The following is a 12146-nucleotide window of genomic DNA, read 5'->3' as shown; positions in this document are numbered from 1 at the left end:
GCTTTAACCTGACAGAGGGGAGACTGAGATGAGCTCTTAGGCAGAAGCTCTTCCCTGTGAGGGTGCTGAGGCGCTGGCACAGGGCACCCAGAGAAGCTGTGGCTGCCCCATCCCTGGCAGTGTTCAAAGCCAGGTTGGACACAGGGGCTTGGAGCAGAGTGGCTCAATGATGGCTGAAGCTGACCTGGCACCAGAAGGAACCTCCAAGTAACTGAAAATCAAACGGTTTTTTTACCAAAGAGATTTTTTTGCTCTGAAAGCCTGAATTTTTATGTGCTCAGCTTAAAGCACTCCCTCACACTAGCTGTGAGAAACCCAGATCTCTGGGAAGAACACGGAGGGTTGAGTTCAGACAACCCACAGCTGCTGGCGACTGCCGAAACACGCATCTTACTTACTCACAGATGCCCTGCATCACGGCTCTCAAAGTTTACTGTTTCAGTTAGTACGTTTTACAAAGAGTACCACCAGCAATCCTGGGCTGCACTTCCAGCTGTAACTTCAGCATCCCCAGGCTTGTACAGTGTCTGAGAGAGACTGAAGTATTTTAGTGTAACTTGTACAAGCAGAAAAGTAAGAATTCAATTTTGCAGAAGTACTCCTTGGCTGTGAAATCTGTGTGCTGCTCTGACAGGGACTCAAATACAAACAGGTTGCAGTTGGAAAGCTTCAGAGTTCAAAAGCACCAGGGTCCAGAGTAATAGTTTCATCTTTCAGAAGATGGACAAAAGCGAACAGCCTCAAGCTGCACCAGAGGTTTAGATTGGGTATTGGGAACAATTCCTTCCCCAAAGGGTGTTCAGGCATTGGAACAGGCTGTCCAGGGCAGTGCTGGAATCCCCGTCCCTGCAAGTGTGTAGATGAGGCCCTCAGTGCCATGGGTTAGTGGTGGCCTTGGCAGTGCTGGAGTAAAGGTCGGACTTGATGAGCTTAAAGGTCTTTGTCAACCCAGTTGATTCTGTGATTGTTTTAAGTCAAGGGGGGCCTTCCTCTGGCTGATAAGGTCTGAGAAAGGAGTAAATGCCTTCAAAAGGAAACAGCTGGATGAACCTCTCCAGGTTGCAAATCAGCTCAAACAAGAACGTGTAGTTAATAGGAAAGACTAAACACACATTCCAACGTCCTTAATGAACAGATTTCCATGAAAAGATAAAATGAGTGGGGTATTTCTCCCCAAACGACCAGTACACTCCCCCCAGACCAGAATTCACAGCACCCGCACCATAGCCTTATCTGCCCAAATTACCACATGCAATGACTAACAAGAATAGGGTGGGCATTTTGTAGACTTACAATGAATATGTATATAATGGAGGTATGCGAGCTATAATACATATGTGGTATTACCAATAGAGGTACTGTCTCTTCTCAGGCTGCATGACAGGCAGAGCAATCCCCCACGCACCCAATACTGCAGTAAAGCCATGTCGGCTTTAACCCCCCGTTCTTTCTTTAACCGGTCATTCTTTAACCCGCCATCCCGGTTAAAGAGTTTATGTCCCGGAGCTCGGGGACACCCGCAACAGAGCCTTACAAACACCTCACTGAAAAGGAACACAGCTCCCTCCGCATGGCGGCGCAGCGCCTTCCCCTTGAGGCTGAAGGACTACAGTACCCAGCATGCCCCGCGAGAGCCTGCCCGGAAAGGCATCTCCACGGCGCTTGCGCAGTGGAGGATGGTGGTGTTCGCCGGAAGCGGAGTGTTCGTGCCGCAATGAGGGGAGCTTGGTTTGGGGCCGCGGTCCTCGGTCGGGCCCTGCGGCCTCCGGCTGCGCGGAGAGGTGAGAGCCAACCCCCGAGGCACGGACCGAGCGCGGCAGGAGCGGGCGGAGCCGCCTGCTGTGGTAGGGAGTAAGCTCGGCCTCTGTGGGGTTGTGCTGGAGGCCGCGCAGGGCTGCCTGAGACTGATCTTGGGGCCGGTCCCTGAGGTGATGTGTGGCGGAGCACACTGTAATAAGGCCCAGGCAGGGGTGAGTTACATGGGCAAGAGCAGTGGGTTGAGTAGCTTATGGGGACTGAGCTACTTTGTACTGTTTAAACTGGCGGAGAGTAGATTTAGGTGAGGTATTAAGAAGAGGAGCTTCCCTATGAAGGTGGTGAGGTCGTGACACAGGGTGCCCAGAGAAGCTGTGGCTGCCCCATCCCTGGCAGTGTTCAAGGCCAGGTTGGACGAGGCTTGGAGCAACCTGCTCTAGTGGAAGGTGTCCCTGCCCGTGGGTTGGGACTGGATGAGCTTTAAGGTCCTTTCTAACCCAGACCGGTCTGTGATTCTGTGAAGATAGATACATGAGTCCTAGTTGGTGTGGATTTCCTATGGAAAAAGGGATTGGTGGTTTTTTACATAACCTAGCAATCAAAAGAACCCGGCTTTTTGTTGCAACGTCTGTGCATCTTTGTTGTGATGCAAGGCATTAAAATGAGATACAGCATAACAGGATCTGGTTAAGTTTAAGATACGTGTTGTCTCTCCCAGGTTTTGCCGCCACACTGGTTAGGAACTCATACGATGTCAGAAATGTTGAAATCGCTCCCCCTGAGCAGAGGAAGGTGACTTTTGATACCCACGCTTTAGTGCAGGATCTGGAAGCCCATGGTAAGTGTTACCAGACAGATCATTCAAAGGAAGACTCTTAGGTTCAGTACTATAACTTTGAGTGCTCTGTGTTTTCCCAGAGTACCAAACTTGGTGTTATAAGATGGTTTGGCAGCCCATTGAGGAGGATGGTGAAGGAGGCACCTGACCCTGATGCCTCTGTAACCATACAAATAACTATTACATTAAATTTACCTTATCTATAGCTATAGGCAAGTTTAGATAGCGTTTTCCAGCTGGAACATAATAAACTTATCAAATGTAAAGTAACAATAACACTTAAAAGAACTGTTTTCTAGCAAAAATGAAGCTTTTTTGCAGGTGGAAGGAAGTGATCCTGCCCCTTTACTCTGCTCTCGTGAGACCCCACTTGGAGTATTGTGTACAGTTCTTGTGTCCTCAGCATAAGAAGGACATGGAGCTGTTGGAGCAAGTCCAGAGGAGGCCATGAGGATGGGCAGAGACTGGAGCAGCTCCTGTATGAAGACAGTGGAAGTTCTTTATAAAGTTAATTTTGACTGAATTACTTTTATAGTGCATGAACAGTTCAACATTATGCAGAAATCCTGTCAGCTGCATGCACAGGGAACTTCAGTATGTTAAAAGTTAACATATTTTTAGATGTTGGCAGCATTAAGTCTGTGAGTTTTGCAGTTGAAAGTCACAGTGACTGGCTCCTCACTGTCATTTCTCAGTGATTGTGTGACTTCCCATTTACCACTGCAGTTGGGTACAGCACTTGAGTGTCCCTGTTCATTATGTACCACTTGCTCTTGTCTCCATCCAGCTTTCTAATACTATCTTAACTTGTCACCCTCCAACTGTCTTCCAGGCTTTGGGAAGGAACAAGCAGAGACCATCTTGAGGGCGTTAGTAAACCTGTCGAATGTCAGCTTGAACACAGTCTATAAGGATATGGTTACCCAGACTCAGCAGGTAAAAGATGGTGGTGTACATGCACCATTGTACAGGCACAGCATTCTGTAACGTCTCATGGCTGGATATTTGAAAGGCAAGTGAGCATCTCTATAGTACTATAAAGACTTCACTGAGGTAGGTTTTCCTGAGTTTCAGGGTGGTGGTAAGAATAGTAACATCTCAGAATACCAGGTTGGAAGGGACCTCAAGGATCATCTGGTCCAAAAGTCTTAAACCTTTCATCTCACAGGAGTGTTTTCCAAATGCAGCCACAAATCAGCAGTGTAATGCAGAGTTTGCTTCATTTGCTGCTGCAAAGCTGAGAGGTGAAGCCAAACTCTTCACTGTGCTTTCCAGCAGATGAGGGCAGAAGAAAGGCTCAAGAAGAGGTTCCTGAAGAGAACAGGAGAGAGAACAGGATTACCTAAAATAGCAGAAAATTGGCAGTGGCTTTACTGAATGGCATGGCATTGAGGTGTCTTCTTCCCTTAGATACTGGGGTTCATGGACATACCTGGAGGCAGTGAGTCAATTCAGTATCACGGCTGGTTTGTCTGCCGATAACAGAGGTGGTGACAAGTTTCACTTGAACAAATTGCCAGAATGAAAAGAACTTCAGTTTTTCTTGAGGGCTGCACATCTGGGCTAAGCTCTGATGCATAGTGATGGTTTTAATGACTGGGGAAGGCTGTGCCATTCTTTTTCAGTGGCTTAATGTAATTAAGCATTGCTGTTTCATTTAAACTGCTGAGCCATACATCCAAGAGTTTTATCTTGACATTCATTTCTAATAAAAGTTGTCTATGCTCATTTTTTCTGTAACCCTGAGAAGACAACAAGAACTTGTGTGTCTATTTTCGTTTTCCTCATCAAAATGAAAACTTTCGGGAAATCCTATTATGTGTACAGGAAGTCAGGATCCTCAATATAACTTGCATGGAATTGTGTTACACAGAAACACTTGATTTTTGTAGTGCAGTCAGTGTTGAGACTGAATGTTTTCAGATGGGATGAAGCAAATGAGCTCCTCTGTGTAAATGCAGCTGAAGTTTTCCCAGGAAATGTAAAAACATCCTTGTGTTCAAGTCAGACATCAGCAGAGGCTGGGTCAGGGCATACTTTCATACAATCACAGAATGGTTTAGGTTGGAAGGGACCTTAAAGCTCATCCAGTTCCAACCCCTGCCACAGGCAGGGACATCTTCCACTAGACCATGCTGCTCCAAGCCCTGTCCAACCTGGCCTTAAATACTGCCAGGTCTGGGACAGCCACAGCTTCTCTGGGCAAAAGCATGATAATGACTTTAGTGAAGTGTGGGATCTGAGAAATGATGTTTACTTCAGGTCTGAGTGAGAGCTCTTCATTGCTCTGGTGCTCAGCTTTAACAGCAGAATCCCACAGCGATGTGTTATTTTGCATGCTAAGTAGCAGGTAACTTCCTTACATTAGCTAAAGGAATGTTGCTTTCAAGAGTCTCAATTACAAAGCGTCTTTATTTTCATGGGATTTTTTACTCTAGTTTATAAAGAGCAGTTGAATCTGAACTTGTTGGTCCAAACATCAGTAAGAGTTTTTTCAGTGTTTAACTATTGGCTGTCAGGCTTTAAGGCTGGGTGGACAGCATGATACTTGGACTAATCACAGACTGGTTTGGATTGGAAAGGACCTTAAGATCATCCAGTTCCAACCTCCTGCCACAGGCAGGGACACCTTCCACTAGAGCAGCTTGCTCTAAGCCCCATCCAACCTGGCCTTGAACACCACCAGGATGGAGCATTCACAACTTCCTTGGGCAACCCATTCCAGTGCCTGAGCACCCTCACAGTAAAGAACTTCTTCCTTATATCTAACCTGAACTTCCCCTGTTTCAGTTTGAGCCCATCACCCCCTCTGATGTTTTTGCTTAAGTTCAGAGTCAATGTAATTAAGCAACAGAAAAAAAGCACAAATCCTCTAAAGTCTTTTTAACAAATTACAACTAGGAAGTTCTGTGTTTCTGTCACTTTCTTGGTGGAGTCTCCCCAGTTTTGTGCTTTAGAGCAGCTAGTTTCATCATTTCAGACCTCAACATCTTTACTTGGTAGAAAGTGTGCAACTTAATGACATGTTTTATTGTTTCTAAGGAAATAACTTTGAAGCAGATAATGGCACATTTGGACTCCATTCGAAAAGACATGGTCATCCTGGAGAAAAGTGAATTTGCAAACTTGAGAGCTGAGAATGAGGTACTAAAGAACGCTTTTAGTTAAGCAGTTAAACTGTAATGTTGGGTTGTACCTGTTGAACATGTTTGTGGAAAAAAAATATGAATGTAAAAGTAATTTTGTATACTTCTATCATAGAATAAAGGAATGGTTTGGGTGGAAAAGGAACTTAAAGCTTGTCCAGCTCCAACCCCCTGCCACAGGCAAGGACACCACTAGACTCCACTAGAGCAGGGTGCTCCAAGACCCGTCCAACTTGGCTTTGAACACTGCCAGGGATGGGGCAGCCACAGCTTCTCTTGGCACCCTGTGCCAGCGCCTCAGCACCCTCACAGGGAAGAACTTCTGCCTAAGAGCTCATCTCAGTCTCCCCTCTGTCAGGTTAAAGCCATTCTCCTTGTCCTGTCCCTACAGGCCCTTGTCCAAAGCCCCTCTCCGGGTTTCCTGTAGCCCCTTTAGGCACTGGAGCTGCTCTAAGGTCTCCCCTTAAGGAGCCTTCTCTTCTCCAGGCTGAACCAGCCCAGCTCTCTCAGCCTGGCTCCTGAGCAGGGCTGCTCCAGCACCTCTGTGTTGAACTGTTGTAGATTACAGCTTCTGTGATCACATAAAACATATTTCATGTGCTCAGACTTGCTCAGTTTTCTTAGAGTCATCTCCTGTAATTTTATTTCAGGGTGATTGTGGTACAGTCTTATCCCCATTAACCACACAATGCACAGCAAGTAGTTGGTCATTTCTCTGCAGGGTTTAATTAAACTGGTGATTGAGACATGTTTCGATTCTGCTCGATGGCATTTTGGTATTTTCCTGCCATCTTTAGTCTCAGAATAACAAGATCCTCATCGTTACTAAAGAATCCCTTTACTTTGATCACAATTCCCAGCAGATTATATATGGCTATAGGAATTGAATACACCAGTTAGGATGTTTAGTCAAGAACAAATTGTCCCATTGGGAGACAGATCATGGCAGAGTAATTGCATGCGCGTGGTGGCAGCGCTCCCATGAGTGATGGGCTTGGTCAGCAGGGTTCTGGGCTTGTCAAATCATTTGTGTTCTTTTTTCTCCTCTGCACTTAGAAAATGAAAATCGAATTAGATCAAGTCAAACAGCAGCTGTTGGTAAGTAAACAGCAAGTACCTCCATGCTGCTGTTAGGGACAGTAAATAGGGAGTTTCATAATCTTTATTTGCTTTCAAGAATGAAACGGGTAAGATCCGAACTGACAGCAAGCTGGACATCAACCTGGAGAGGAGCAGGGTGATGGATATGGTAAGCTGGCCTGTGAACATACCCTGACCACTGCTGTGTCCTTTTTTCTGGTGGTACAGTTGTAATTTCTCTGTTATCCCACAGTTCACAGATCAGGAGAGGAAATTGATGGAAGTGACTACAGAGTTTCATAAAAAAGTAAGTGTTGAACTAGGTTTGTTTTATCACAGAATCCCAGACTGGTTTGTGTTGGAAGTGACCTTAACGCTCATCCAGCTCCAACCCCCTGCTACGCGCAGGGACACCTTTCACTAGAGCAGGTTGCTGCAAGTCCTGTCCAACCTGCACTTGAACGCTTCCAGGCCTCTCAGGCTGAAGTCTGAGAGCCTGAGGGTGGACATATCCCTTCTTCAGCATCTCCTTTAATTTCTGGATATGGCTTGTGAATGCTTAAACCTTTTTGTGCAAGAATTTAGGGATACTCTGTGTGTGCTGTGGAATGCCTCCTTCAGGAGGCACTGGCATAGCAGAGATAAAAGTGTATGGGGTTTTTTTGCTCTCTTTCCCTTCAGTATTCTTCCTGGATTGTACTAAACGTTGTTCCGTGTTTTCTAAGGTCTCTTACCAGTTATGTGTTTTACTCCAGTAATAGGCTGGAAGTTTATGTCTGTCTTGTTGCCTGTAGCATGGTACTCTTGTTTGGCTTTACGAAGCTGAAAGGGCTAGAGATTGTTGTTAAACACATGCTCTCTTTTCCTGTTTCAGGATGCCAGTACCAACAGTGTTATCTCAGAAATCAGTAATAAGATTGACACTGAAATTGCTTCCTTAAAAACACTCATGGAATCAAATAAACTTGACACAATACGTTATTTGGCAGGTATGTGATGGGCGGGGGGAGTACCAGTAGTTTGGATGTGTAAAATCTTACTCAAGAGTATTTGTGAAGTGAACTGAAGGACTCAGTTGTATAGCAGTAGACAGCTGGGACTGAGTTGGGGAGATCCTTCAAACTGGCAGAGATGGGACACAGAGCACAGAAGGGATGGGGGCATGCAGACTGCTGCTGCTTTAGGCTGGGATTGTGCCCAGAACTGAGATTAGGAGGAATATGAACATGATTAACAAGTAAAAGCCTGAATACCTTGTGTAGTCTGACAGTACCTCAGCTTGCTGCAAGGCTACAAAACTTCTCCTGAGGTGATGCAAGTTATGCTGGAAGTGAGCTGTCTTTCAGGGCTGAACTGGGAGTGACAGCTCTGCCTCCAGACCCAGAGTGCTTTCCTCTACCAAGCAGAACAAACTTCTGTCAACATACACATAACCAGTGACATTTGTATTGTGTTGTTACTGGATTAAAAGGGGATAATGCTTTATATTTGGAATTGAGAACAAGTCCAAATGGAAACGTAATTCGCTTTCTTCTAATGCTAATAGAAACAGCAGTTTAACAAATGTGAAAGACAACTCCTCAGGCTTCAGACGTGCAGCCTGGGTATCAGAATGGTTTGGGTTGGAAGGGAGCTTCAAGCTCATCCAGTTCCAACCCCTGCCATGGGCAGGGACACCTTCCACTAGAGCAGGTTGCTCCAAGCCCCATCCAACCCAGCCCTGAAAACTGCCAGGAATGGGGCAGCCACAGCTTCTCTGGGCAACCTGTGCCAGGGCCTCAGCACCCTCACAGGGAAGAGCTTCTGCCTAATATCTAACCTGAACTTCCCCTGTTTAACCAGCTGACAGAATCAAGCATCCAGCTAATTATTTCCTTCCTTTATTTTCTTAACAGCTTCAGTATTCACTTGCTTAGCGATAGCACTGGGATTTTACAGGTTCTGGAAATAGATCCATGTGGAATGACTGCATCACAGAGATGGAGAAAAGGCTACGCAGCAGCATCAGTTGGACAGTGGTGTTTGCACTGTAGATAACCTTGGTACCTTTTTGGTTTGATACCCTTACTGTGCACTGTTTGCTGAATATGTAATGCTAAGGATCAAAGTAATTGGGAGGGAAGTAGCCAAACAGGAATACTACATCGTCCTTCATGGAATACTGTATTTATTTCCAAGGACGACTTATGCTAAAGCAGAAAGTGTTTCCTGATGTGGTTTGGAATTAATTTTGTTTTCTTTTTGGAACATTCTCAGTGGAACATTCTCACTCTCACCTTCTCTTGGAATAGAAATATTAAACATTTGATCTGCCCTTGAACTGAGAATACCTTTCCCACGTTAGTATTCCCAGTATGGGAACACTACTGCCAGATGCCACAGATCTACTCTGATCCAAGTATAAATTGGATTTTTGCCTTCAATCTGTTCCTCTCTTCTAACAGATTAAGCCTGGCCCTTTGCGATTTTTAATATATGTATATATATGTATATACAAACCCACACTGCAATGGCCTTTACTAGAGAATCCTTGGTTTTTTTCTTGAGTACTGGTTTACATATATTTCAGATCTCATGTAGAACTAAAATGTCTTCTTAGATTTGGGGTTTCTTTAGCATCTCTTGCAATTTCCGTAACCCCAGAGGTCAATAGAATGGGAGAACTTACCTGTGTCTCTCCAAGGGGAAACCCCTCTGCTCACAGCAGCCCCGGGGCAGATTAAGTGCTCTTAACTCCCCTTCAGGTAGCACAGAGTATTTCCAGTAAACCCTGGTGTATGTTCTGGGTGTAGGATCTGGCTTGTAACATGGAAATACTCAGCATCCCAGTGGTGTCCTCCTCCTCCCATCTCCTCCAGCCTGTCCTGTGATCCCGTGGGACGTGCTGCCTCCTCCCTCCTGATGATGATTCCTCTGCCTCCTACAAGGACTTCACACCTCTCACTGCAGAGCTGGGGCATAGCTGGTGGCTGCCTTCCAAAACTGAAGCATGGAGGTTGGGTTGGAAAGGAGTTCTCTGGGATAGAAATCCCAGAGATTTTGCATCTGGAGTGCAAATGCATGGGCTTGGTTTGGGTCTGCTAATAAAATAGGATTTAAAAAACCAGCCTCCCTGGATTGCACTTTAAGAATAGGTCCTTTATGGGTTACACAGCGTGTAGTGCTGATTAGTGGCAATTCATTTTTATTGCAGTATTAGCCTGTTTGTAGTTTAACTCGCTGGTACCCTACCAAGGCTTCTCTGCTGTGCATTAAGTTATTTATCATCTTCAGGTAAGAAAATAAAATCAGTTTCTTATATTTGCTATCTAACTGGCTGAGATACCTGAATACAGATAAGCAGGCTGTGAAAATGAGGCTTTTACAACAGGCACCGTGCTCATACAGTGAGAGATGAAGCTGCTTTTGTTGTCTTTGTGTTTGACAAGTAGGGAAATGTACAAATCCATCTTCTCGTAAGCTATGACCATTTCTGAGGTTCTCTGGATCACAGAATTGTTTAGGTCGGAAAAGGGCTTTAAGATCATAAACCCAGCACTGCCAAGTCCAGCACTAAATTATGTTCCCAAGCACCACATCTACACATCTTCAAAACACCTCAAGAGATGGTGACCCCAGCAGTGCCCTGGGCAGCCTGTTCCAATGCCTGAGCACCCTCTCTGTGAAGAAATTGTTCCTAATTTCCAATCTAAACCTCCCCTGGTGCAGCTTGAGGCTGTTTGCTCTTGTCCTATCACTTCTTAATTGAAAGAAGAGACCAGCTCCCTCCTGGCTCCATCTTCCTGTCAGGCAGCTGTAGAGAGTGATAAGGTGTCCATGTCATCCCATTCCCCCCCCCACCCCCTCCAGCCTTCTCTTTTCCAGCCTAAACCCCCCCCAGGTCCCTCAGCTGGTCCTCATCACACTCGTGCTCCAGGCCCTGCACCAGCTCCGTTGCCCTTTGGACACACAAATGACTCAGGTTGATCTGTTGCACTGTTCCTACATGAGAGTTTAGCCCCAACAGACACGTAGGAAATGGCTCATCTACTGCAGCTTCTCACCACCCTCATCCCTACACTGAAGTTGGCTCCAGAGCCTGAGTTACTCCTCTAGCTCAGAAGCAAGGCCCGTGCTGTCAGTGTGCCTGTCCCTCAGCATGTGTGCACAAAAGCACTGATTTCTTTTCAGCACCTTTGAAATTCTCAGAGATTAAGCTTCCTTTGGTAACTGAGGAGGGGACAGAGCAGGATTCAAGTGCTAGAACAACTTTCAAGTGCATGGATTTCTTACAGAAATCAAAACTCTCAAAATATGCAGGGTTCCAAAGGGAAAAGAATTTCACAATAGCACAGAGGAGAGGAAAATCTTTGTACGTGAAGTCATGAGCTGGTTTTAGGTGTGGAGGAGAGGTCAGGATTGCTGCTGCTATGATGTGAACTCTTCAACCCTGAGCTAGGCTCTAGTCACTGCTGCAGCTCAGCTGGCACCTCACAAAGGGGCTTATTTAGGAATGACTTGAAGATGGAAACCAAGGGGCCTGGCATGTATCTGCAGCCAAGAAGTACTTCTCACAGAGACTATTTTGGTTCCACACTGAAGGTCCTCTGATTATTTCAGGAGTTAAGGTGTTGGGTTTTTCCGCTCCTAATGCAGCAGTACAGGATAGACCAGACAACAGGGATACCCGTCTCAGACCTGGGAGGGCTGTGACATTGCTGCAGGTAACTCTTGAAATGTCCCTTTACAATTTGCAGCATTGTTGCTGAACTGTTACCTGGGCAGGAAGAGAAGTCTGGATGCCGTTTTATTCTTTTAATAAAAAAATGATGCTGCTGTGATTAAAGAATATTTTCTGTCCCAGAGAACTAAAAAGCAGACCAGAGAAGGCTCCAGGGAGATCTTGGAGCAGAAATCTGGAGAGGGACTTTTTACAAGGGCCTGTAGGGACAGGACAAAGAGGAATTGCTTTAAACTGACAGAGGGAGACTGAGATACTAGGATGAAATTCTTTACTAATGAGGGTGCTGAGGCGCTGGCACAGGGTGCCCAGAGAAGCTGTGGCTGCCCCATCCCTGGCAGTGTTCCAGGCCAGGTTGGACACAGGGGCTTGGACCAACCTGATCTAGTGGCAGGGGCTGGAACTGGATGAGCTTTAAGGTCCCTTCCAATCCAAACCATTCATAGAATCATAGAATCATAGAATAGTTAGGGTTGGAAAGGACTTAAGATCATCCAGTTCCAACCCCACTGCCATGGGCAGGGACACCCCACACTAAACCATGTTACCCAAGGCCTCATCCAACCTGGCCTGGAACACCGCCAAGGATGGAGCATTCACAACCTCC

General features: G+C 45.9%; 1 protein-coding gene across 15 annotated transcripts in view; it reads left to right on the top strand.

The window, feature by feature from the left end:
- Positions 1 to 1678: 1678 nt before the first annotated feature.
- CCDC90B (coiled-coil domain containing 90B) overlaps positions 1679 to 12146 on the top strand; it is a 30091-nt gene continuing 19623 nt past the window's right edge. Inside the window, exons 1-10 of one of the 15 annotated variants that reach the window (XR_013956479.1) lie at positions 1681 to 1781; positions 2474 to 2593; positions 3426 to 3529; positions 5636 to 5737; positions 6796 to 6837; positions 6917 to 6988; positions 7073 to 7126; positions 7694 to 7808; positions 8715 to 8861; positions 9612 to 9744. Coding sequence is in view for 14 of the 15 variants with exons in the window: in XM_080614125.1 (XP_080470251.1) it covers positions 1715 to 1781; positions 2474 to 2593; positions 3426 to 3529; positions 5636 to 5737; positions 6796 to 6837; positions 6917 to 6988; positions 7073 to 7126; positions 7694 to 7808; positions 8758 to 8848; positions 9612 to 9903 (1059 nt within the window). In the remaining variant the exon portion in view is untranslated. Of the gene's footprint in view, positions 1971 to 2473; positions 2594 to 3425; positions 3530 to 5249; positions 5337 to 5635; positions 5738 to 6795; positions 6838 to 6916; positions 6989 to 7072; positions 7127 to 7693; positions 7809 to 8714; positions 12057 to 12146 lie in introns of those variants that run through there. The other 14 variants (XM_080614125.1, XM_080614136.1, XM_080614135.1 and 11 more) reach the window with 14 other exon arrangements.

This window comes from Psittacula echo, assembly GCF_963264785.1.
Source record: "Psittacula echo genome assembly, chromosome: 3".
Taxonomy (NCBI): domain Eukaryota; kingdom Metazoa; phylum Chordata; class Aves; order Psittaciformes; family Psittacidae; genus Psittacula; species Psittacula echo.
This window is presented reverse-complemented; position numbering and strand designations above follow the sequence as displayed.